The 27634-nt window shown below is 41.5% G+C and overlaps 2 protein-coding genes across 2 annotated transcripts; both read right to left on the bottom strand.

The window, feature by feature from the left end:
- Positions 1-124: 124 nt before the first annotated feature.
- cyp27a2 (cytochrome P450 family 27 subfamily A member 2) lies at positions 125-22679 on the bottom strand. The gene is made up of 10 exons (XM_071910655.2): positions 22390-22679; positions 15919-16109; positions 13999-14198; positions 13231-13428; positions 12444-12607; positions 10194-10360; positions 9088-9169; positions 7846-8079; positions 6943-7078; positions 125-1630 (listed from the first exon to the last, which is right to left on the bottom strand). The coding sequence occupies exons 1-9, from the start codon at positions 22636-22638 to the stop codon at positions 6962-6964; spliced, it is 1602 nt and encodes a 533-aa protein (XP_071766756.2). The 5' UTR covers positions 22639-22679; the 3' UTR covers positions 125-1630; positions 6943-6961.
- Positions 22680-24655: 1976 nt separating this feature from the next.
- Positions 24656-26308, bottom strand: LOC139920608 (uncharacterized). Its single transcript, XM_071910651.2, has 2 exons — positions 25202-26308; positions 24656-24919 (listed from the first exon to the last, which is right to left on the bottom strand). The coding sequence occupies exons 1-2, from the start codon at positions 26306-26308 to the stop codon at positions 24656-24658; spliced, it is 1371 nt and encodes a 456-aa protein (XP_071766752.2).
- Positions 26309-27634: the final 1326 nt, after the last annotated feature.

Here is a 27634-nt window from a genome sequence, read left to right as displayed (position 1 = left end):
TTATTTTGAAATTTGGTCTGGGCATGCTAGTGGAGAATGGACACTAAGGTGAATGGTGGACTTACACTTTTAATTTCTGACATGTTCAAAGTTGATTTGAAGAAAAAAATTGAACTTTTACGTGTCTATTTTTCACATCTATTTATTTGTACACGCCGGTGAAGGAGGAAGCCATCATATCAGATCCCGTCTTCGACCAGCTGTTTCTTGCAGCATGTGGTCAAGTAACGTGTTAGGATCATTTAGGCTAAAAAAAAAACAAACAAACAAACATGTATATATATATGTGGCATCTTACATAAGTCCATATGGCTATGAAAACAAACCCTTAAAGAGTCTTTATTTTCACGCTTTTGTGTCACAACAAAAAACATTACAAGACATGCGCCAAAGAGGTTTTGTTTTGAAAGTTCAAACCGGAAGTAGTGTTTTATTATTGTGTCTGGCTTGACACTGGTCGGGCTGTACCACGTCTTCACAACGTGCAGGGCCGCCTGGGTTTCAACTATTTCTGTTTGTGCGACATTTAAGGCGACAACAGTGTTAAGATACTATGAGAGCTAAACAGTAATCCTATAATACATTTTATAAGGATTCTACACACATATCACAGCAAAACTATAGGGAATATTATAGTAATATATTATAGGAATATTATAGTGATACCATAGGAGATACAGATGACATTAAGTAAGATAAAGTCATTATAAACTGACTATTAGGCACTACAGAGACACTATAAGTCTCTATAGGAATATTACAGGAATATTATACAGATTTTGTCATTAGATATAAGCTGTCCGCTCAGTGTTTCCCTATGCATAAACTACAGTTTGTCCATTTTGACTGAATTGGCCTGCCCTAGATGTAACAAATGAACTGTTGTTGTGAAGCTTAATTCACCTGAATTCACCTGTATGAAATCAATATGGGATGTTTTTCACCTCTGTCGTCAATAGGGGGCAGTATACACCAAGAGGACACATGCATGTACACACACTTGTTTTGTTTTTCCCAGATTTAAACAGTTACCAGTGACCAAAACCAATTTAAATCAGTGAATAAATAAACCAGAACTTCCACTTTAGCTAGTCTTTAGTTTAATTTCCTTTAGTTGATGATTCTTTAAAACAGCTAAACAGTCTGGATTGCCAAGGATAACATAATAAAGTTAGAAATGATTTCCATTATGGTCCTTGATGGTAAAAAAGTGGCAAGATGGCGGCAGCATACAGAAGAGTCACAATATACACTTCAATAACACATGAACACAGTCATCTTCAAATAAGTCTTATGCACTGGAGTTTAGCAAGCTTTCTCACACACACACACGCTTAGAGCAGCACAATATATGGTCACTGTAAATACAGTATATGATTATGTTTCTTATCATGCAGAAGGCAAAGTCTAGAGTTGAGTTCATAGTTCACACCCTAATAAAAGGCAGGATTGATTGAGCCAAGGTCCTTCCACCTGGCTGTAGGGAAAGTAGTGTATGTGTGTGTGTGGGTGTGTGTGTGTGTGGTAAGAGCTGTCGAGGAAACCGCAACAGAGCGGAAGCCACTAAACAAACTAATTTGTTTGTTGTAACCAAATTGCCTTCATGTCGTTTTCTTCTTCTTACACAAGTCTGAAAAAAAGGATGGAAAGTGAAACAGATTAATAATATTGTTTGTTCCTGATACACATGACAACACATGGTGTGCAGAGCTGAACCCACTGTCATTTCACATGCTGTGATATTAGATGTTTTGAATAATCTTCAGCTATTGACTGCAGAGTTGTTCTTTACAGTCTTACTGCTCAGTCACTACCAAATCTTGTAAAACCCTCAGGGAAAATGCTGCATTCCAGAGATGTTGAAAGTTGGAAACTCTGGCTTCCTGCATGGAAAAATGACCTGGAACGGCCTTCAAATTGTAATTTCAAGTAGAAAACTCTGTAGCAAACACTGTAAACTCTACACAGCATTACTTTTAACATGCTTATCATCCTCAAAATACGCTTAAGTTCCATTTTCAGCATTGCATGACCTTAAATCTATCAAAACACCTGTCTGGTAAATGGTTAAATACATAAAGTTGAGCAAATTGGCATCAGCCGTACTGATTTGTCACCAAATGCTTCGGGATTCAACACACTAACATCATTCCTGATGGTCAGCAAAAGTACCAGATTTGTCGCTAGTTGCTTCTGAGAAATAAAGTTGCCAGCGTATGGAAATCTGAAATGGAAAACATTAGGGATGGGACGATATGTTTATCTCACATTTCGATACGCGATTCACGATTCAATAAAAACGATGTACGATGTAATAAATATAAGTTCAGTGACAACAAAGTCTGACTGTGCAGAATTCTGTTTATTTCTGAGACACAGATCTTTCTAAAGATGCCATTGGCTCGCTAGACAAAAAACATTAGCGTTTCTAGATCGTTGCTCGGACCGGTCCCGAAGAAACTCAGAGCGATCATACCTTCGCTGGTCTTAAAAGTTTTAGTGGACTTCTCCCGGTCATCTCTACAGCCCGGCAGCTAACCAGCACCATGCCTCCGCTCACCCCTCCACCTGGCTGCAACAGCTGCCTCCACCTGGGTCAGAGGATCGCCGAGCTGGAGGGGGCGAATTTCAACCCTGCACCAGATCAAGGAAGATGAGCAGCACACTGACTCGATGGTTGGTCGATACTGACAGCTCCACCGGTCCCCCTGGAAGATCCCTGGTCCAGCCTGGGGGCTAAACTAAAGAACCTGCACTGCTCTACTCCCTCTGCCCCAGAGCCCTGGATTGTTGCTCGGGGAAATAAACACCGCAGAAGGCGTTCCCTCTGGGGCCTGGACCACCGCCTCACGAGGACAGTGGAAAGGCAGACAGTCACCGCCTCTCGCTCCCGTAGAAGTCCTTCACCTCAGCAATAAGTTCCATGCTCTGGAGCGGTTACATACATCCCAGCCCACGCAGCCTGCACCTCCTGCTGGTTTTCCTGATGCCTTAGCTGCCCCTCCAGTGCCTAGCCCCACCCTGTCGTCCCTGCTCCTGCCCCGGTGTCTACTGTCCCTGTGTCTGTTGCTCCAGCTGCGTCTACATCCAGCCCATACACAACCAGATCCCGGCATCCTCAGTCCAGCAGATCCTACAGATCCCGCAATCCACCTGGTTCATCTCAGCCAGACCACCCTCCCCCATCGACCATTGTCCTGGTCCAATTGATTTCTGGTCCAACTCCAACTCCTAGGCGTGGCTGCGGCCGCTTCACCAGGCTTCTCTCTCTCCACAACTGGCTCAAGGCAGAGTGCACAACCCTTGGAATCCACGTCATTGACAATTTCGACCTCTTCTGGAACCGTAGTGAATATTATAAGAGAGATGGACTCCATCCCAACCGCACTGGTGCACACTTTCTCTCTGCAAACATGGACTTTGCCATCCTACACACTGTCATAGTTGACTGAGAAAGTCCATGCCCCCACTAGGTAATCACCCGTGCCAATAGAACAAAGTCAATTAAATCAGTTACCTTGTATGGTTACTACAGTCTGTCATGGTCACTACAAGGGGCCTGGACTAAACAAATACTCCCTAAACTCTGCCAGTCGGGCAGTCTGTTTTCAGTCTAATTTCATCCCAGTTAACATTCGCAACAGGCAACATTTGAGATCCGCTAACCATCAGTTAAACTGTACTACTCGTGGTATAACTGCAAGTAATCTGATCTCCATCCCATTAAATGTTCCACGTCCTGCACTAAGAAAGACTGGATGGAAAAAAATGGCACTTCTCAATGTTCGATCACTAAGCAACAAGACTTTTGTTATTAACGAACTCATATCTGAACATAAAATTGACTGCATGTTTTTAACAGAAACCTGGTTAAACAGCGACGGACCTGCTGTCCTTACTGAGACGTCCCCTCCATGCTATAGTTTGGAGCATTCTACAAGGCATGGTAAAAAAGGCGGTGGGACTGCCTCTATATTTGCTGACGCACTAAACTGTAGAAATATCCCTATTGGTGATTTTCGCTCCTTTGAACATCATGCTATACTGTTAAAATCCCAACCCCCTGTGCTTGTCATAACAATATATAGACCCCCCAAACAGTGTCCTATCTTTTTAGATGACTTCACCGAAATGTTGTCTATTGTCAGTACCAGTTATGACAACATTATGGTCTTAGGTGATTTTAATCTACATGTAGATAATGCGGCCGACTCTAAAGCCGCTGAGTTCCTAAATGTGTTGAGCTCCATGGATTTTATTCAACATGTTAATGGGCCGACTCACAACCGCGGCCATACGTTGGATCTAATTATCACTCATGGTCTAAGGATTGATGTATCCTCTGTAATTGACTTTTGTATTTTTTTCTTCTTCTCTAGCTTTGTTACTGAGCAGCTCGTTAGGAAACGTTATCTTACCTCTGAAGTTGCTGAAAATTTCCTAAATCATATTAATAACATACCCCCACAGATCCTTCCTTCCTCTTGTGATGATTTAGTCAACAATTTTACTAATAAGCTGAAGGCTACTATTGACGCTATAGCACCAGCCAAACCTAAGAAAATTAAATCTAAACAGAAACCACCATGGAGAACTGGGGACATTATTAACTTAAAGAAAAAGCTGAGCGTCAATAGAGAAAAACTAAGCTGCATGTCCATTACGATATTTTTAAAGAGCACCTCACTATCTTCAACAAAGCAATTAGAAATGCAAGACAAGCTCATTTCTCAAAGCTGATTTCTAAAAATCATAATAATCCCAGAATGCTTTTCTCAACTATTGACAGCCTCATAAATCCAGCTCCAAAAAGCCACTCTCTCATGACCTCAATATCAATATGTGAAGAGTTTGCAGCATTTTTCAGAGACAAGATAACAAAAATCAGATTGGATCTAAACCCTGTTATACTGAATGTCTTTGGACACTTTCCCTCTGCTATGAAGACTGCTATGAATGATTTTGCTGCTGTTGATAAAGAAATACTCAGGAATGAAGTGATGCAACTAAAACCCTCCACCTGCTCACTTGACCCTATCCCCACCACCTTTTTTAAGACTGTGTTTAATTGTCTAGAGGATGAAGTGCTAGCGATTGTAAATAACTCCCTGCTGACTGGTATTTTCCCCCTTGCACTGAAAACTGCTATCGTGAAACCTCTCCTAAAGAAAAGTAACCTGGATCCTTCAGTGCTAAACAATTTCAGGCCAATTTCAAACCTTTCTTTTTTAAGTAAAATTCTTGAGAAATTAGTATTTAAACAGCTAAATGATTATCTAAATTTCAACTGTATATTTGAGAAGTTTCAATCTGTCTTTCGTCCTCACCACAGCACTGAGACAGCGCTAGTTAAAGTTGTAAACGACCTGAGAATGAACATGGATGACAAGAAACTCTCAATATTAGTACTTTTAAACTTGATACAGTCGATCATGACATCCTTATTAACAGACTACAGAAGTGTGTTGGCCTCTCTGGCTCAGTTTTAGATTGGTTTAGGACTTATCTGTCCAGCAGAGACTATTTTGTCTCCATTGCAAGTGACCACTCCTCGGCTAACACTAGCATAACATGTGGGGTTCCTCCAGGCTCCATTCTGGGACCTCTGTTGTTCAGTCTCTATATGCTGCCGCTGGGAAATATCATCAGAGAACACGGGATTAATTTTCATAGCTATGCCGATGATACACAACTGTCCATCTCTTTATCACCCAATGACATCAGCCCTATTGATAAACTGGTTCAATGCATTGATCATATCAACTTGTGGATGTTACAAAATTTCTAACAAAGACAAGGCAGAGGTTTTAATTATCGGAGCAAAGGTCCAGAGAGAGATACTGTGCACTAACTTAAAATCCTTGGCACAAAACGCCAAAGCCCCTAGCAAAAAATCTTGGCCTGCTTCCAGAGCCTGATTTGCATTTTGAATCTCACATCAGTAATCTCACTAAAACCGCCTTTTATCACTTTTATCACCTTCGCCTATCGCCTTTATCACCAAATATTGCTAAAGTGCAACCGTTTCTCTCCCAGGCAGATACTGAGAGACTTATGCATGCTTTTATCACTAGCAGGCTTGATTACTGTAATTACTGTACCTAAGAAAGCTATAAATAAGCTACAGATCATTCAGCATGCAGCAGCATGTGTACTGACCAAGACCAGAAGGAGAGCACACATCTCACCTGTCCTAAAGTCCCTTCATTGGTTGCCTGTCAGTTCTAGAATAGATTTTAAGATCCTTTTATTGGTGTTCAAATCACTCAATGGACTAGCGCCTGAGTATTTGTCAGACATGCTTTTAATGTATGCTCCCTCTAGATCACTCAGGTCCTTTTAGTTGTTCCCAGGGTGAGGACAAAGAACTGCGGGGAGGCGGCATTTAGTGTCTATGGTCCTCGCCTCTGGAGCAGCCTGTCAGAGGAGCTGAGGGCATCACAATCTGTAAACACCTTTAAAACAAATCTTAAGACACACCTTTTTAGTTTAGCATTCTCTTAATCCATTTTATTTTAATCTACCCTCTTTTACTCTGCTACACTGGTCTCTCTGTTCTACCATGTCTCTTATTTCCTATACTATCATTTCCTTATATTACCGTTTATTTTCACTGTATTGTTGTATTTTCATTGTATTGTTAAGCACCTTGTATTGCAATTTTGCATGAAAGGCGCTATATAAATAAAGTCTGATTTGATTTGATTTAGAATATAAACAATTTAAAAATGTCATTACAAAGTGACAATAATATAATATGGATGGAGAGCTTGTGAAACTGCGATGGTCAAGCGTCTCATTTGTGTTTACTACAGCAGAATAAAATGGAGCTGATATCGCGATTCATTTTTCTGCTCCACGATACACATTGTCACTTTTTTGTATCGCGATATATTGAGTTTTGATATATCGTCCCATCCCTATAAAACATGTCATGTTCACCAGCTCAGCGGCGCCCTCCTCAGGCCCTGGGCAGGAAGCGCAGGTTGATGGGCTTGGCGGGGATGAGCAGGGTTCGGGTCTTGGGCTCGACGAGCGGCGCCCCGTCTTCAGGCCGGACCTCGTAGTGCTGCATCAGCTGCAGCAGGAGGGAGAGAGAGAGAGAGAGAAGAGGGGATTTAACCAGCGAGACGACGACTGGCGGGTTAAACTGATATACTGGGCTTTAATTAAAGAGTCACTGAACACCAAACACAAATCTGTGTAAAGCCTGACATCTAAAGGTAACAAGCATGCTACTGAAATGGCCATCTGCTATTGGCTGATCTTTGGTGCCAGGTGATGTCACCACTAGGGTCGTGGTCAATTAATGTATGAACTCATCAAATCCAATTCAGCTGAGGAATTGGAATTGGAAAAATACCTACAGGAAACAGAATTGGAATTGAATTCTGTGAAATTCCATGTTTTTTTTTTGTTTTTTCCTCCCACATATCTGAGATTACACATTGTGTTATATATTATCAATACTGAATATCATAAAATGTTAAAGGAACCTTTCAGCTGGTATTTGATGCAGAACATGTAATGGTGATCCATACATTATGACTGAATGTGCTGTTGAATTTGTTGAACTGTCTTTTATTTGATTCATAATGTTTTGATTTATAATGTTTAGAGTCGAGACAAACTCTCTTAGAAGTGGAATTTAACGGAGTTTCATGGAATTCAGTTCTGTCTCCTGTCGTTCCGATTCAGTTCACATTCTGTTTCCTTACAGCTGGGAGACAATTTCACATTCACTTCACCATGCATTCTGAATTCAGTTCATGAATGGACCGACTTGAATTCTTCTGTAATGTTATTGAGAAAGTGTTTCTCTCTCTCTCTCTCTCTCTCACTCACCCTGGACAGGGCGAAGTACATCTCCAGCTCTGCCACCCTCTTGCCCACGCAGCCTCGTACCCCGACGCCGAAGGGTATGAAGCTGTAGGGGTGATGCTGGTACCCGCCGGCCGCCGCCGCCCCGCCGCTGCCGGGTGCTCCAGCACGGAGCCAGCGCTCCGGGATGAAGAGCTCCGCATCCGCAAACTCTGCCTCATCGTGACAGGCGGTATAGTGACACAGATGGAACTGAGTCTGGGAGAGAGACACAGAGAGAGAGAATGGGAGAGAGAGAGAGAGAAAATGGGGAAGAAAGAGGGGAAGGGGAAAAGTCATCACAAGCTCTCAAAGTGTAACTGATCAACAATCAATCACAAAACACAATGACAATCATGCAAGAAATACAACAAAGAGTGGAAGAGAGAGAGAGGGGAAGAGAGAATGATGAGATAAAACGGCTGCATGGAGCGTTGTGTGTTGCATTTAATTTCAATTTAATTTAATTCATTCAATTCAACACACAGAATCAACAACTATATCACCCACAATGCAATAATCATGGCATTAATCTGGAAACTCAGTTTTTGGTTTTGTTCTGTTTTTCCATCTCTAAATTTAGTAATTGATGTTTGATTTACATTTGAAGCTCATGATTTGTTTATCTTATTACCTTAAAAAAAAAGAGATTGTATTATGGTCAATCAGCCTGACATAAAGCAATGTACAGACATAAATGAAATGTGACAATATATAAAAAGTATAAAAAATATATACAGTATATATGTTATATATTGGGATGTTTCGACCCAAAAAAGTGGCAAATACGACCGGGAAAGTCTGAATTTTCTATAAGCGTTGTCATTGTGTGAGGTTTAGCGGATGGAGAGCATGTAAGTCACGTCAGCAACTAATGGTAATAATGATTTATTGATAATTGATTGTTTGTCTTCCCATGTACATAACTAGTATTGCTGTAGGTTTCTATTTTCACTCTTTGTTTGACTTTTCGTGTCACACATTTTTGTTTTCAATAAATTAAGACATCAGTTGCATGCCTGACATGGATTTTCTCCTCATCATTCTGCCTCCGCAGCACAAAGTAGCACCTTGCTGCTTAATTTCTAAAGTAAAACATCAGCCCAAAAAGAAATACTTTTGTTATGGGGTCCATTTTCTTATTCTTTCCGACCTCGAATGCGTGACAACTCCCGGAGGAACTTGAAGGCAGCGTTGTGTCCGATCCTGTGTGTCGGTAATACCTACCCTCTTTGGAAACCAGTAGTTGTCCACAACCACTTCATTTTCTACAGTGAAGCGGCCGTTTCCAGGAACCACAGGATACAAGCTGCCAGAAAAAAGACAGTCAGGCTCCAAATCAGAGACGGAGTGAAACATTTTACAGTGACAAAATGGTGGGAGAGTTCATGTGTATCTTTTTGGTTGTTTTCGCAGGGTTATATCTGATAATGTCTGATGGGTGGTACACTATGTTCCGAGCCAGTGTTACCTTTAGAGAACAAAACTGTGCCAAAAATACCAAACACATCTGCCAAGTATCCGCTGCCGCTGGGAGCTGGAATGAAAATTTTGTTCTCTTGCCTTGAGTGTTTGTGCAAGTTATAGGGGAAAAAAAACAACACATGACCTGCTTCCTGCATCACTTTGTGAAATCAGGACCTCAGATGCTTTTCTGATATCTGTCAAATGCTTGCTGAGGTTTGTTTCTGTGTCTGGGGCGTCTTTGTTTAAGCCGATGCACCAAAAAAGCCACAACACTACGATTAAATCAGTTTATATTCTATGCAAGAATAACATGTTTACGGGTTGAAACGATAAAGTGTAAATTTGAGATTTTTTAGGCTAATTTGCGCTCTTACCGGCTTTAGATTTGCATTAGTGTGTGTTGAGGTCTGACCATACTGCAGCATTGCCCTGCTATGTCAAAACTTGGCTTCAGAGACACACACACACACACACACACACACTCCTGGCTGCTTGGCCTGTCCTTATATAACCCTGTCTGTGTAACATCCTGATTTGTCCCGCTCCCTCGGTGTGAGGAAAATGCCAACAAGACTGCTACTTAACAGCTAGTGGTGAAATAAGGACATCTCTAATCATACATGAGAGGGCAGCAATCTTTGAGACACACACACACACACACACACACACACTATTTGATAAGAAACGCACAGCTGAGGTGTGTGAGCAAATCAATAATTCACAAATTGCTCTGAAATTACCTCTCACCACATTTTTTTTAACCACATATTTTTGAGACTCTTGAGAAGCACTACACAAATAAAATGCATTATTATTATTATTATAACTTTAATGTTTGCTGGGTCCATGTAAAGCCCACCGCTCACCGTAAGGTCTCCTTGATGGTGGCCTTCAGGTAGGGCATCCTGCTCAGGTCGTCGGAGGTCGGCTCCCGCCTGCCGGGACACACCGAGTTCACCTCCCTGTACAGCCGCTCCTGCACCCCGCTGTCCCGCGCCAAGTGGTACAACGTCCACGACAGGGTGTTGGAGGTCTGGGATGGAAGGGGGGGGGACGACATGGGTGAGGAAGGGAAGGAAGGAAGAGAGAAGGGGAGGGGAAGGAAGGAAGAAACAGAAAAACAAGCAAAGATACATCGATATAAACTAGACGGCACTCGGCAGCCTCTGCATCAATTTAAGTTTGTTTATTGTTTGTCTTCTGGGTTTTGATTTTCCGACAAAAAAGCACCTGAATGCAACGCTGTTTAGCAGCCGACTTGGAAGTCCCGAATGTCGGACTTCTCCACCAGCACATGAATGTAGCATAATAGCTGTTCCTAAGAAAGGAAAATCTTCTGATGGCAGAAATCCCAGACATGGATCAACACCAAGGATTAACTGTCCACCAGATTTCATCCAAATCCATTTGTAACTTTTCCCAATATCTTGCTCACAAACATTGAGGCCAACTTCTTTAGCAGAGGTAATAAAAAGAAAACACAAAAAGTCTTACATCCAATTACATCCCGAATCTACGATCATCAGCATCGACCGCATTAATCATTACAGGATCTAGTTCAGAATCCACAAATGAAAACACTTTATCCATTGTGGAAAAAAACAGTCACTACATGAGATTAATCATTCAACATCTCTAAAGTAAAGAGGATCCAGTCTGTAAAAGGACTTCAGCTACCTAATTTTGGAACCAAACACCTCCAGTATAAATATCAGGTGTGAAACGTGCGGTCGGCTCATGTTACAGCCGACGGTGCTGAAGTTTGAGTTTGGTGTGTTCACCCAGACCTCAGCAGGCGAAAGCAGCCAAACAAGCCCAGCCTCGACCTGGGAATGCAACCTGACTGGTTCTGTGACAGCGTATGTGTGTGTGTGTGTGTGTGACTGCGTGTGTATGTGTGTGTGTGTGTGTGTCTGCATGTAAAAACAAATGCAACTGTGACTGTCTCTGTACTTGCTCATGTTTGTAAAAGACATTTTACAATAAATTAATTTCGCAATGAACAAAAATATTCATTCCAAAATATGTATCCTCTAAATGACACATTGGAAACTTGCTGCTACAAAGTTATCAATGAATCACTTATGAATATGCCTTAAGCTGTTAGCTCTTTCACCACCCTTGCTTACGAAATAGTCACATTTGAGAGTATTGTTGGCTGTAATCATCTGCATATCTGAAATATTGAGCAATGAAAAGTGACTGAGCACGTATGCTGTTTTTCCAGCAACACCCTGACAATACAGTGTTATCCCCATCAGTCTGATGCCCTGAGGTTAACTTATATCACACCTCTACTGCATGTCTACACTAGAACAAAGATCAATGTACATGAAGATTGAAAAGATGAAAAGAGTACACAGGAAAAAATCTGACAAAATGCAGACTTGGGAAATCATAATCGTGAGATAGATAGAAGTTATAAGACGTTGTAACCTCAGACAGACAAACACGCTTTTTATATTCATGCCCAAAGTAAAACCACATAAAGGGAGGGTTTCTACCTGACATTTCAAGGAATATTTCTAAATTTTACCACTCTGTCAGAAAAACAAGTACAATAGTACTGGTTGAGGATGAAATGTGAATGATGTCGTTGGCTTGCCATAACCTCAGACAGAGGCTATACTATTCTAAAGTATGCTGTGCCATATGTAAATATAGGTAAATATAACATTTTTGGAGCTATTAGAATTAATATGATCAGTTACGATTCATGAATTGCTGTTGAATGATCCTGTCATTATATTTAAACCTGACTGGTTCATGTTCTCAATGTGTCCGTGTTCAATATTGTTGGTGCAATTGTTACCACGTATTCCTTTGGCAACACAGTGTTTTGTCCTGCAAATAAAGCCTATTTGAATTTTGACAACATCCCTACAACCTACCTCGCTCAAAATGAACTGCTGTCCCGGCTAGCAAAGACTTCCTGAATAAAAAGCCATGGATGTGACGGTAAAGTTTATTTTTGAGGGATTATTTCCTGGAGGAGACTTCCATTTCTTCCTGTGGGTGTCAGCTGACTGACAGGAAGCAGAGCGGAACGTAACGCAGCGCTGAGATAAAAACACTGAACTCAGCACAATGAGGGAGCCCCCTCCCCCCCTCCTCACCGTGTCGACCCCCCCCAGCAGCAGCTCGGTGATACTGATGTAGACTTCGGCCCGGGACAGCTTGTCAGAGTACAGCAGGTAGGTCAGGTACATGCCCTCCGCCGGCTCGCCTTTGCACACCTGCGCTTCGATTTCAGCTATTCTCTTGTTAATTAGGCGCTGGGCTGCCATACACACACACACACACACGGACACACACACATGCGCACACACAAACATATAAGCATGCATCCACCCTTGTGAACAGATATGGATGCATATACAAACTCACAATAAATCTCTCCTTCCTATTCAGTAGAGGATAAGATATGACAGGTATGAGTCTGTTTTTAAGGCTTTCATGCCAAAATCAAATGTGTCCATTTTGGGAACAATTTGTTACCTTGAAGTTCATGATTCAAAAATGAATGGTTCTTAATTTTCTCATTTTGTTCAGCTTAATTTGGTTATTTTGCTCAATACTGTGTAAACCAGTGAGAAGATAAAAGCACAAAGACTGGAGGTGATCAAGTCAAACACAAGAGTCGCAAAAAACTCAAACACTTAAAAAAAAAAAAAAGGCCTGGAAAAATAGCCAGCGCTTTCAAAAATAGCTGGGTTTTTATTTAGCACTCACAAATTGGATGCAACCAAATAAAGACACAGTTCTTTCACCTTTCGAGAAATGCTGGGGCCATCCAAGCTAAAAAAAAAATCTATGCACTCATGGTATTTATCATCCGCCAAATTGCATATGCTCTACGTTATGCGGATCTTTTTTCCCGTTATTCTGTATTTTGCTCCCTACCTACGTCGTAGAGGTCGTCCCAGGCCTGGACGAAGCGCCTCCAGAAGGGGAGGATGCCGCGGCTCCAGCGGGGGAAGACCAGCACCGTCTCGGACAGCGTCATCATTTCGCTGACGGCACTGATGAAGCGCAGCGTGTCTTTGGGGATTTCCTCCTGCAGGCAGCCGAGCCTGGTCTCGAACAAGATGGAGGAGATACCTGCAAGGGACGAGGTTTACACAGGTTCTAGAGCGAAGATGTTATATTTTGGAGGTAAAGTCTAAAGCCGAGAAGCTTGAGAAGTGGGCTACCAGTCACAGTTATCAATGCATGTGTGACTGAAAAGTTTCCTTCAAAGTAGATTTCATACAGAAGAATAAAAAACAGGAGAAAGCAAGATTTCTAACTCCTGGTTTCCATAAGAGTTGGCAAAGCAATTGATAATCATTCAACAAATCAATAATTAATCAATAAAATAATTATCAGCACGATAACAATGTGTGTTTGACCAATCAGATTGCTTATAGTATCTTAAACCATGCATTAAATAGAATTGGCTGCTATTCAAATCAATGTAAGGAGCTAGGCAGAAATCTTTAACAAACAAAAGCAAACATCTATAATTTATAGAAGTAAATTAAAAGGATAAGAGGGTAAAAACAATATATTGTTAAAAAAACTAATAGGATAAAAGACATCACATAAGAGCAAGTCTGTAACAACATCAGATACTGATGCTACCCTAATCACAGGAAAAATCGCCCCCTCAGTATTTGCAGTAATTCGTACCTTCGAAGCCAAACTTGTAGAGCTCGGGGGACAGATCGGACACAGTGGCCTGGTCCGGGCTGCGATGGCGGAGAAGCTCGATGCGTTGCAGCAGATCTCCAACCACCTGGTGGATGATGGGCGCGTAGGCCGTCACTTCCCGTAGCTTCAGCATCTTGGGGTTCAGAGCGCTGCGGATTCGGTACCACTGTACTCCTTTACTGGGGAGCAGGAGGGGAACCGGCGTTAGGAAAGAGTAAAAGAGCGTTGAAGAAACTCTACGGTGTTCTTCACATTACAAACTTAGGGGAACCCATGATGGTACCTTGAGGAATCCCTTCATGACGGGTTCATGAACCCAGACGGTAAATACACAAACATATAACATATGGGGGTTCTTTATGGAACCCTTTAGGGATATTTTATCTAGAGTGTTGTCTTATCCAGCGTCTTGCTCATGGACACTTCAGCAGGATGGATGCTTGCCATGGGAGCTTGAACCACGGTCATCCGTTTAAAAGAATGCACCAAATTTTTGGGAGATTGGCCTTAAGCGATAAACACAGACACCAAAATCATCCATGTGTCCATCCATTTGCTCCAGTGCTCCACGCTAACACACAAAAAGTGAGAAAATTAAAACTTGTAGCAGCTGCAAAGCTAAATGGTAAACAATCAATATTTCAAAATAAAATCATCCTAACTGACACGCAGCTAAGTCTGTCTTTTTTGTGTAGGAGATTGCAATACAAGCCTTTCAAAAACCAACTACTCAGAAACAAATGAGTCATTTCCTGAGCATGACTGGCTACTGCAGACAGTGGATTCCAGGTTGCTGCATGCTCTCCTGAAAGCCCTGCTTTGGGCTTATCAAATTCTGATTTGTTCACGAACAAAAGAGCCAAATTGATTTTATTCATATGCCTAAATGTGAAGGTTATGAAAGGATACTAAATGGCCTGAAGCTTGGCCTTGCAGAAAAGCTGTTTCTACAACTGTCTGTAGCCAAATACTTGCTGAAAGAAGTAATTCCCCGATTTGGCATCCCACATGCTCTACACTGTGACAGAGGAGCTCCCTTCACAGGACAGATAATGAGTGAACTGTGCCTGGAATTGGGAATTAAACAAAACCTCCATTGTCCATATCACCACCAACCCTGCAGACTGGGGGGGGTTGGTGGAAAGACACAATGGTGTACTGAAGAACAAACTAGCAAAACCGTGCTGAGACAGGACTCAGACAACACTTTTGCCTTTGGCTCTGATGTGTATGAGTTTGACAAATGCCAGGAAAACCAAGCTAACACCATGAGATAATTACTGGCAGACCAATGACTACTGTGCCATAATTTATTTACATCATCAGATCTTAAGACAAAGAGCAACACCAGACAATAGCCTATATCAGTTTGGGTAATCAGTGGAACAAGCCACCATAGGCCAACCAGACAATAGTTAAATTATCCAATAAGGAGTGAAGAGACCAGAGCATTTCCTCATATGGTATAAACTTATAGAGGGGGGTAATATGGGCTGGACCAAGACTCACTGCTCCAGAGATGGGAAACATAGAAAGAAAAAACAAAGTAATCAATACATCAATCCAATACATTTCAAAAAATTCACCTGGATCCATGCCATGTTAATGCCTCCTTTTCTTATCCCTGGTATGTTCCTCAATTAGATTAGATGGAAATCAGGTCTATTATTTGTGTTTAATGAATTTTACTGTTCCTCTAGATTAGATCCTACTGTACTTTCCCAAGATCGTAGAATTAGGGATGCAGATTTTCCAAAAAAACCTTGATCGATTTTCACTCAAGTTGACGATCAAATATCGATGTTTGTTTGATGTTGTTCGATTTTGGAGTCTACGTTCTTCTCTATGTTCTCTCTGTCTGTCTCTCTATTCTCTCTCTATGTCTCTCTGTCAACTCACTCCACATGCAGACCGTAGGCCTGTCCCCTCAGGTCCCGGTACTCCTTCCAGTGCGGCAGCTCGGCCCGGACCGGGTAGCGGCCCTCCTGCCGGATCACCTGGGCTATGAACTCCGGAGACGCCACGTTCACGATGTCGAACGGGCCGAACCTGGAGCGCCAGATGGGTCCGTACAGACGCTTGTGTTCAACCTGTGACACGGTTGGGTGTGTTAAAATGAAATAGATAGATAGATAGATAGATAGATAGATAGATAGAAATATACATTTATAAAGGGTTAGGGTTATATAAGGTTATACATTTATAAAAAGTGTATCATATTATGGATTCTATTATTATTATTATACTCTATTGGCATAATAATATATCTATTATAATCTTAATTTCAGAAGAAAATAAAAAATAAATAAAATATAAACAAAATATTTTACGTATTTTATGTAATTAAAAAGTTATTCAAATTATAAAATTATGAAAAAATTTAATTCAATTAGTAAAATTGTAAAGCTATTCCTGAAGTTGAAATAGCCTAGTAACTTGTTACACTACTCATAACTGGGTAAAGTAACAACATTACAGGTGAACGACCTGTCCTAGTTACTCCAACCAACTGCAGGTAGGGATTGATTTTCTCTTGCTATGGATCCTACATCCGACACAGGTGTCACTAGTTACATATACGAATAAAAAAGGATTTACAAAAAGTGTTTTCAACAAGAATGTAAGACATCGCCCTTACGGCTTTCATAAATCATTCTTGAATCCTCACAACAATTCAACAAAACTTGGTAACACATTAAAGCATGCCACGTCATGGAATTTCAACTTGGTAACTCCATGGTATGTCATGCTTTTATGTGTTACTAAGTTGAAATTACCAAGTCTATCTATCTGTCTATTTAATTGAATTGTTGTGTAGATACTTTGTTTATTGTTATATGTAACTAGTGCCACCTGTGTCGGATGTAGGATCCAAAATTCATCTAATTACTGTCCCACATAAGAGAGTTCACTGTCATGATACCTGTTCAGAAGAAGGTCTAGTAAGACCAAAAAGTCAGGAAAGTATTAAATGGTGATTAGTTGCGAGTGCGCGATTAGTGCGTGTGCGGGATTCTTTCTACTATTAACTGCTTAGTAAATAATAAACAAGGGAAATTGTTAATTGTCGCAGTCCATCCAGTTAATCATTTCAAAACTGACTTAATGTTACTGTTTAAACTGACCTTTGAGGAACGATGTTTTTGTGTTCTATTTCACACAGGCTTCGCCCTCAACAGGGCCCTATTGGCTTAGCCACTCATCTAGTCGAGTCAGCACACTGAAAACTTTGCATGCACGTGCTCTGCCAATCTATCTAAGTGTGGGACTCATTCCAACACTGCTAGAGTTCCCCGATATCGAGCAGCGACGGCTCACCCGAGCCCTGCTCTTCTGCTCCGGTCACGACTTCCCCGCCGCTGGATTTCTCCCTAGACCCAGGGGTGGAGGAGATACTGCAGGAAGACAGCGAGGACTACATCTCCCCATCTCCGCTCAAGCTACCTCCTTCACCTCCGCTTCCCTGCCTCCTCAATGGATGAGGCAGGTTCATGATGAGGAGGGCCGTGGAGATGACCCGAACGCTCATGTCATGCTGATCGGCTGGACCAGGGTGTGTACCGGCTAGCAACGGAGACCAGGCGGGTCTTCCTTGCCCCCGCCCTGGACGAAGTGTGGGAGAATGTGCAGGCGTTGTGGCTGGAGCCGCTCCGCCTATTCCCCCACAGCCAAGAGATAAGGAGACGTGGTGGATTTTTAAATTAAATTAAATTTTCCACTTGGCGGCTCAGTCGACGGCGGTGGCCAACAACCTGGGTCTGTTGGGTGTGTCTCTGTCGAACGTAACGCCAGGTAAGACCTCCCTTTCGGTTGATGAGCTGGATCTGGTGGCACAATGAACAACCTGACCAGGTATATTGCCACCTCCACGGGCCGTTTCATGGCCCTATCCACAGTCAGCATTTGACATGTGTGGCTGGGCCTCACTGCTCTTCAGAGGAAGGACAAGGAAGACCTACTGGGCGCCCTGCTGTCAACTGAGGTATCTTTGGAGCGTCCATCTTCCTGGCCACTCGGTGGTTCCAGCGTCTAGAGGAAGACAGGGCTAAGCTGCACCGTCATCTTCCGTGGCGCCGACTCCCGCCAACTGTGAGTAATATTATTGTTATGTTGTAATATTGTAATGTTGTTATTGCAATATAACTCTGCTGCGGCTGCCCGGTTGTTATGTAACCCCCCACCTCGGGCTCAGTAACATGAAACCGCCCCGAGGACCTACGGGACAACAGGGCGAAGCCGGGAGAGTTTTCACAGCTGCCGGCCCTCTGTCCCGCTCTCTCGAGTCAGAGTGTGCTAGTGAGGACATACAACAGCCCCGGATTGGTGTATTCTACTATTAAAGTGTATGCATCTGCAATCTCTTCCTGTCATGAGGGGTTTGGAGAGAGGTTGGTTTTTGGCCATGCACTCTTGAAACGTTTCCAACAGGGGGCTAGGCGGAGGTGTCCTGTGATATGTTCCACTGCCCCCCATGGGGAGCTGCCGTTGGTCTTAGAGGCTCTCACTCAGGAGCCTTTCGAACTGATTCGGCAGGTTGCTCTTAAGCTGTTGTCAGTTAAGACAGCTTTGCTGCTTGCTCTGACTTCGGCTAAGAGAGTGAGCGACTTGTGCCCTGTTGGTCCACCCAAGTTGTCTTATGATACGCGGGGGACCTGAGGGGTGCCACACTCAGACAGAATCCGTCCTTCACACCTAAGAACATAAATAGTTCTTTCCGGTCGAGGACAATTCAACTGGATGAACTTTGTATCCCCCTCATCAAGGAGAGGAGAGGGAAGAGTAGTAGTGTAGCCGCGTCTACGGCACTGTTCAGTGGAACAGGTGTAAAGTCAGAATTCTGAGTTTTATGTCAGAATTCTGAGAATAAAGTCAGAACTCAGAATTCTGACTTTAATCTCAGAATCTCAGAATTCTGACTTTAATCTCAGAATCTCAGAATTCTGACTTTAAACTCAGAACTCAAGTAAATTTTTCACATCTGGCCCTAATCCTCTTCCGTATGAAAAAGATCATTTCAATGCTGCACTATGTGATTTTCCAACCACTAGAGGGTGACAGAAACCGCAACACATTAAATAAACCACAGCAAAGCTGCTGGACTACGGAGGCTCCAAAGGATGCATAAAGACTATTAGCTAAGTTAAACGTGTCTACGGAGAAGTGTCGCCGGTTGCCAGTCTCGCTTTGCCAGATTTTTCTCCCACTGAAAGTTACATGTCCCACAATGACAAGTGAAGAGGTAGGTAGCAAGTTTACTAGTTGAACATGTTTCCTTGCTCGCTTCATCGATTCCACCATTAAGAGAATTTTTTCAGGGATGGGAGGGGGAGAGCGCCGCTGTTAACAGCGAGGGAGGATACAAGCTAGTTTTAAAAAAATGAAAAGCTACTGGTTGGTCCTTGTTTTGACAACAAGCTTTAGAAAAGAGGTGAAAACAACAACACAGCTTGACCACAGCATGTGTGGCTATTTGTTTATATCATTACGACTCAAGGAAATCTCCACATATCACACGTTAGTTTCAGGACTGGTTATAGGGTCTGAAATCGCTTAGTGCAGGTTTAAGCCCATTTTAAGTAGGCTATGAAAACCCATTGGTGTCAGGCTGAATCCTATGCTGCGGGACTTTCCTTGAGATGCTCTATATGGCATAGCACTGAATAGTTTAAAAATACATTTGTTTACATAAACATGTTGCAGTACCAGTGGCAACAAAGCATTTCCTGCTTGTCATAAAAAAAAAACATCATTGGAAAAAATCGAATCGTCCCAGATCTGCACATAGATAAGAATGGTGATGACGCGGCATAAAGGCCACGCCTGCAAAGTGAGGTACAAGTGCGAAACCCTATTGAATTTCTATAGACACACTGCGGAGCGCGTCATACTTCGAAATCCACGCCCACCGTGGGGGAAAACAATGTTGCTAACAAACCGGCAAAAGCGGCGGTCAGGAGGAAATCTTTTCAGATACGGCAGCCTGACAAGGTTTTTCCTGTTTTCCGAGTAGACAAGTCTGTCAAAGAATTATTTCGGCACACTTCCTCCAACAGAGAGGGAAAGGTACATTGAAAAAATGAACTTAATTGGCCTCCATCAGGATAAATGATCCCACACAGTGGCCTGAAATACTTCGACATTTACCACTACTTAATTTAATCACCAGGTATGATAATAAGTTGACCTTGAATAATTTCACTTCATATTTAAAAATCTGAAATACAGCTAGCTATGCTTTTCAGACTATAAGTTTGAGCGACGCTAGTTGTTAAAGTGGATTGTTGCTAAGTTAACTATCTTATATTAGCTAACAAGTCAGTGAGGTTTCACTGACAACTCCTCTCTATAGAACTCATCTGTTTTATAGAGAGGAACTGGCTCAGTAATGTTAGCTTAGTAGCAACCTAATGTTAGGACAACATGGTAGCATTTAAACACATTTAACATACAGGTTATCTTACAAGAATATAACTAGATAATTGCTGGTAACTTACTTACCAGTGACAAAATACTGGCCACATTATAAGTGTACTCTCGGGGGCCCGAAGTTTCCCCCTCTTCTACCATGAGCCACTGTCAGCGCCTCTCTCTTTACGACCTGGATCCACATTTTTCTTCTTAACGGCTCCCTTGTTTTGCTCGGGAGCCCAAAAAACTGTAATTCATGGTTTTTAAGTTTGTTGGCTGTGAAGCCCACCACACAACAGCTTTTAGGAATGTTTAATTTGGGCAATAATGACAATGACGTGCGTTCAGTCACACAAAGTTAATGGAGAGTGGTGCAGTGATTTTCTGTGGCTGCTTTTTCTGTGTTCTAATAATTTGTGTGAAATGTATGGTGTTAATAATTTGACGTTACCTTTTCATGGCTGTCAAACAAAAGCATGATCATTAAAATGTTTTTTCTTTAAGTGTCAAAATACTAGCATGACCTCTCTTGAACGGAAGTTTGCTAGCTTGTTAGCATTTTGTGACTTCCAGAAAAAAAACATTTTAATGATGATGCTGTTCTATGATAACTGTGAAAAGATAACGACAAATGGTTTATACCATATACATTTCACATAAATTATCAGAATACAGAAAAAGCAACCACAGAAAATGTCGATTTTTTGTTTTGCCCATAGAAATTGTACAGAGGGGTATAGAGAGCCTAAGTCCCTCCCCTTCCGCTGTCCCCCATGGGACCTTATTTCAGAAAAAATATGTACGGTAGTCAACGGTGAGAGACAAATAATTGTTTGATCCCGTTTGAATTGTGCCATGAATTACACATATGATGTTTTGTCAATTTAAAAGATAATTTTGCAAGTCAAGAAAGTCACAGTTTGTTGTAAAACAGTAAAGTAACGTTTAGTTTTGTGTGAAACCGCTCAGTGAACTACATCTCTCGTCTCGCACAATATACGTCACCAACACCAACATGGAACAAAACATAGGAAACACACAGGCATCGCGTTAACGTTAGCCCCCACTGTACTAAAACTATCCTAAACCAGTTTAAATCCGTTCTTACCTTCCAGGTTGTGTATAATCCTCCTGCTATCTGAGAGGGACTTAGCTTCAGTGGCTCTGGGTAGCTTGTGGACAGAGAATGTTACGTCACTTGCACGACTTTTTGGTGTGTAGTCTTTCTAATTACGTATTTTCACAGTCTTATACTTCAACAGTCTTATGACAAACTGCGACTTTCTTGACTTGCAAAATTATCTTTTAAATTGACAAAACATAATATGTGTAATTCATGGCACAATTCAAATGGGATCAAACAATTATTTGTCTCTCGCCGTTGACTAACGTACATATTTTTTCCGAAATAAGGTCCCATGGTGGTCCACCGGAAGGGGAGGGACTTAGGCTTGTGGGCGTGGCCTGTTTGAAACGTCTTATCTATCACAGGTCGCGAGGGAGCTGCGAACCGTTAACTAACTTCAGGTTCGTTTACTTTTATCAGTTAGCCTACTATAACGGCATTACTGAAATTTAAAGTAATCATTGCTACTCGTTAACGGAAAAAGTAATAGATTACCTAGTAATGCATTACCACTCAACATTGACGTTTTTCAAACCACGATAACGGTTTGACTATTTGAAAATATGGAAACGGCTGGTTTATGCGGTGGGTGGTAACGGCTAAGGTAGTGTAGTGCACATTTCACAGGAGTTGAGTAACGTTAACGAATGAATACTTCAGTAACTTCTATATACTAATACTTCACTACCTCAGTAATGGCATTACATTTCCCTCTCTTTACCAATTCCAAAATAAGTGACGAGTAAAGAGAAACGCATTATACTTCTGTGCTTTTGTGAGTAACTAAGCCAGCCCTGTGTACTTAAACCTGACCGGAGAGTGATTGACAGTCCTACCTGCAGTGCATGGCTCTTGTCGGCATAGCCCTTAACAAATAACCAGTACAGCGTGGTGGCCAGACTGGGTCCCGGCAGGTCGTCAATAGTTTTGTGCTTCCCCGCTTCAGTCGTCGTCGCCTGTACGTTCAGCTGTCTGGTTGGAGCGGGTCGGACCCGGAGCTCAGGACCGACCCGGGCAGCTGGCAGCGTCCGGGTCCAGAGCGCCGAGAGCCGGAGAGAGCCGACAGCAGCCGTCGGGGAGCCCATGGTGAGAGCTGTGCATCTGTATCTAGGAAGGGGTGTGTGTGTTGTTGTTGGGATTTTTCTTTTTTTCTTTTTCTTTTTTTTTTGGGCGGGTGTGTGTGTGTGTGTGTGTGTGTGTGTGTGTGTGTGTGTGTGTGTGTGTGTGTTACTTGCTCAACACCAACCTGCAACATGGATGCTTGCAACTTGCAACAATCAATCAATCAGTCAATCAAAGAATTAATGAATCAATGCATGGATACATGAATAAATGGGTAAATAACTAACAAATACATAAATAAAAATAAAATATTATATATTTTTTACATAATAATCTTTTACAATTTTAGAATAAAATTATATCAGTAGCCTAATTAAAATAAGCCAAGTGATGAAAATGACACAATTCTAAAAATATATAGGCTATATACATATATAAAATTACTATGATTATAAGTGTTGCTAAAAATTTGTTACTGGGAAGAGTATTGGCAATACTGTAACGCGTTACTGAAAGAGCTTTTTTATTTTAGCTATAATTTTTTATTTTTTATTTTTTTATTTTAGGGTATAATAATATTAGGAGATAAAAAAAAAAGTAGGTTAACATCCCTATAAACTCACTACTGAGCAGCACAAACACACTACAAGTCCCTGTAGGAATATTAATAAAGTTTATTATATCCATACTATAGGACAAGCCAAATAAGGTCACTATGAACTCACTATTGAACACCGGTGAGTTTACAGTGACCTTATCGTACTTTATGGTACTCTATTTTTAATATCCTATGGTATCACTGTAATATTCCTATAATATTCCTATTGGAACTTATAGTGTGTCTGTGCTACTCAATAGTGAGTTTAGAGTGATCTTGTTGTACTTTGTCGTATGTGGGTTTTTTTTTATTTCTTATGGTATCACTATAATACTCCTATAGTGACATTTTGTATTGTACATATCTCCATATCTCACGAGTCAACATCTCATCATCTTCTTCACTGAAACACATTTCTGTTGTTTTCCATCCAACAAAATGAAAAGCCTGTGAGTTTCTACCATAATTGAAACATAATAGTGGCCTGGCCTCATCAAACAATAGCAAATGTGAGACTTTTTAAATTGTTTTCATAATCAAATCATCCCGGGACCAAAATGAAGTGAGTTGAGCCTCTCATTATGTGGAGACCCTTCATAAAAACCCTTTAGTTTCTATAGTTTAAGAAACATTGATCAGTTGTATGATGCTGACATCTAGTGGTCATGTTGGACTAGTGCTGTGTAGGGATAGCATTGCAGCGGCTGTTAAAAATATAAAGATAAAGAGTCATTTGTGAACCACACATGCTACTGGAGGTGATATAAAGAATATAAATATCTAATATATATATATAATATCCCCACCCACCCTGTTACAAAAAGAGTGCAGGCCAGAAAGCGACTTTTGAAAGCCAGAAACCTCGCAAATCACTCTGGATCCTTCTTCTTCTGGCCAAAAAATGCATACTAACAAACTGGAGAAACAAAAAAAAATCACACTTCTATACAGCAATGGTATCATCTTATCAGTGAATACAACAAACCACGATACCTGTATCTATTTATCTATTTTCAATAAAACCTGGAGCCCATTAATTACCACCTGAACCTCTCTGCCACCTGATCATCCCCCATTTTGTATAACCTGTCTATTTTTTTTGTCTACTTCGTCATGTTTCTTTGCATTTAATCCCCCCCAGTATTTGATGATATTATATCTGATTCATTGTTATTATTGCTGTTATTCATGTACGTATTATTTTCTTCTTTTTCTTTCTGCACATGTTCAGATGTAGGTTTGAAGGCATATGTGTATCTTTTGCTTTTATTAGTGTATGTCTGTTTGTATTGCTTTGTATGTATGTAATACATGTATGTTCATTTGGACACTGTTCACACTGTCTTGCAATACATAGCACTTTTATTGCTGAGCTTTCGGCCTTAGGCCATCATCAGAGCAAAGTGACTCACTCACATTTTCAGTGCATCCACATACATTTTTTAATCTCTTTGACATATGGACTTAATCTCTTCGATCTTGGCCTCCAGCTGGGTGAGCTTTTTGTCGATGGTGGTGATGCTGGGGACGGGCTGAGGTAAGATCACCTCAATATCCCCCGCAGAGACGGTGATCCTCTGCTCACACCTGTCTCCAGAGAAACCTGTTGGACATTCACAAATTCTCTGCACAGTTCCCGACAGCCACACGCAGGTGGCGCTGTTCTGACAGTCGTGCTGACGGCACGGGTTCCAAAATGCCTCAATCTGTGGAAGTTTCGCATAAAAGGAGAAGGAGCCACCACTGCACGCATCACTGATGAACGCCGCTGGAGCCGCAGAAAACTGGTCGTTTTTAAAAACATGCAATGCTGCAAAAAAGTATTCTAACTTGTACGAAGGATCTATCTGATTACCATCGTCAGCAATACATGTCATTTGAGAGAGCAAACTTGAGCAGTACTGATTGTCAAGGCATGCTTGGGAGTTTCTCTTTATAAAGGTCAACTGTCCTGAGTCCTGCCTGTAGTTTGTGCGAATCACAGCTACAGTGATCTCGTCAAAGCGAACTAAGGTAGAGCGCTCAAACTGGTGGTTATCTTGGTCTGCTGTTTTGAAAATCACCACTATCCAGTTATATGAGTTGTACTTCTCATCCAACTTTTCTTTGATTTGTGTGGCTGATTCAGTATTGACTTCCAAGGTAAGTGATTTGCTGATCTCCCTTACAGCAGGCTCTATGTACTCATATTTATCAGCACAGCTCATCACAGCATCTTTCTGGGCTTTCAGTACCTGTTCAAACTGGTAAACGTTCTCTGCTGCCTTGGCATCAGCTTTGTAACCCTTCAGTTTATAATAGAGCTGGTTAAGCACCATTCCTTTCCACAGCAAGCTGTTGAAATAAAGACTGTACCTGCCCACATCATTAATGTCACATTTATACTTCTTGACCATTAAGTTCATCAAGTTTCTGCTGAGAGATGGCTCCCTGGTGGTCAAATAAAAGTAGAGATTGGCCACACTGCTCTCAGTGCCTGTATTCTCATAGAAGCTGACAAATTTGGCGGCAAATTCAAGCTTTCCCTCAGCGTTCCAAGCTGATTGGCAGTTCTCACGGAAACTGTTAAACTCATTCCAGGAGTTGAGGATGTTGGTTTCATCTTGAGAGTAGATACTGGCGTAGTTGTACCACTCTACATCAGTTTTAAGGTCAGCGATCTGCTGGGAAATGGAGTCCAGCTTGTGATTGACCTCATCGAACTGCGACTTCAATTTTTGCATGGGACTCAGTTGTGGAACGAAGGACAATGCGACATTGACGATGGAAGCAACCAGACCACCTATGCCGGGTGCCAGACTGGCAAAGCTAGCCAGACCTTTCAGTATGCCTGTCAACTGACTTGTGTCAACTTTATCAAGAACCGATTTGATGACAGTTAGTGAGGCAGTTGCTACTTGCAGGGATTTGTCTACTTTGTTCCTTATGCCATCAGGAAAGGGTTGTTGTCTTTTGCTCCTGTGTTGGGGAACCAGGCCGGCATCGGCAGGCCTTGGTGATAGTGGAGCGCTCTCTTCAGCACCGGCGGTGATGCAGGAGAGGGTGAAGAACAAGGTGGTCAGGCACAGCAGGACCGAGAGCCGCGGTGACGCCATGACTGCAAAACAAGATCAGATTGTTGATTACATTCCAGCGGTCTGGTAATGATTGTCCTTGCAGTTTATTAAAGACCCCATGAAATGGCATCTTTACTTCCTGGATTCGATGCATATCCTGTTAAAACAGGTTGTTGGGGCGGGACATAATGCAGTGAGGGATAATTCAAAAGTCTAAACCAATGGAATATGAGTCAGGGAGAGAAAGGCAATTTTATTTCATGGGAGGGGTGCAAAGAAAATCTTGCGGTTGAAATTTTGAACTCAAAGTAATATCTCAGAACCCACTGGTGAAATTTTGACGAAACTTGGAGAGATGATCATTTTGGCCCCATGTTCTTGGATTTGAAAAATGGACTGATTGGCCTGATGGGGGCGCTGTAATTAAAGGTAAAAATTTTGAACTTTGAAAGGCCATAACTGCCGTACCACTGGTCTGATTCTGATGAAACACGGTGGGATGATTCATGTTGTTACTAACTGGCCCAAGGAGTGTTTGCATCATTCGTGAGGGACGACATGTTGACTTGTTTCTATCTCAAAAACGCTTATAAAAAGCTTATTCTACTGTTGCACTAATTGTAAGTTCCTACATGACTAAAATAAAACTAAATGCAGTGAATTCTCCCCTTAAATCAGTTAACATGCTAAATAGGCTTAGAAGAAATATAGTTAATGTTTAATAAATATCATTAGACTTGGTACACATGCCTGGACCCAAAGAGGCTTTCCTTTTCTTTTTAAAATATGCTCTTTCATTTTTTTTGGTTTTTTTTGTTCAAATGAAGATTTCTATTCCATCCTCACTTAAACTGGGATGAAATCCCATTTGCCCTCTACTACTCTGAAATAAGGTGACTGAAAATGTGTAGTAGCCACAGTAGAGGAGCACACAGTGGAGTAGCAAATAAGAACCAGATTACTCATATCTTACTATTTCTGTATCTATGGTCAGTATGTTGATTCCATTTGAAGTAAATGGGATATGTATTCAGAAGCTGCACTTCCGTTGATACTGTAACAAAAACCTCATAAAAAATTACATCTTTTTACCATATTTTGTGGAACAGTATTACAGTGACTAACAGTGTCATTTTTGACAGAGGGGAAAAAATTATGCTGCCTCATATGGATTAAAAAAATATATATATATATATATATATATATATATTGAACTGCTTCTCACAGCAAAAAAACCTCTTCCAATTCCACTCCAGAATAAGACAAAATGGTGTTCAAATGCATTATAAGTACATTTTAGTAGAGATGTAGCACATTTAACACATCTCTGACTTCTGACATGTTATAGTCTTGACTATAATTTAT

The sequence above is a fragment of the Centroberyx gerrardi genome, chromosome 21, assembly GCF_048128805.1.
Source record: "Centroberyx gerrardi isolate f3 chromosome 21, fCenGer3.hap1.cur.20231027, whole genome shotgun sequence".
NCBI classification, from domain to species: Eukaryota; Metazoa; Chordata; class Actinopteri; order Beryciformes; family Berycidae; genus Centroberyx; species Centroberyx gerrardi.
Note: the sequence above shows the minus strand (reverse complement) of the source record. Positions and strands in the feature narration are given on the sequence as shown.

Coding starts and splice junctions, on each gene's coding strand:
- LOC139920608 (XM_071910651.2), bottom strand. CDS start 26,308: ATGGCGTCACCGCGGCTCTCGGTCCTGCTGTGCCTGACCACCTTGTTC. Junction 24,920..25,201: donor TTCGCTTTGACGAGATCACT/GTAGCTGTGATT, acceptor AAACTTCCACAG/ATTGAGGCATTTTGGAACCC.
- cyp27a2 (XM_071910655.2), bottom strand. CDS start 22,638: ATGGGCTCCCCGACGGCTGCTGTCGGCTCTCTCCGGCTCTCGGCGCTC. Junction 12,608..13,230: donor GGACGACCTCTACGACGTAG/GTAGGGAGCAAA, acceptor TGTGTATGGCAG/CCCAGCGCCTAATTAACAAG. Junction 7,079..7,845: donor TGTACTTCGCCCTGTCCAGG/GTGAGTGAGAGA, acceptor CTCCTGCTGCAG/CTGATGCAGCACTACGAGGT.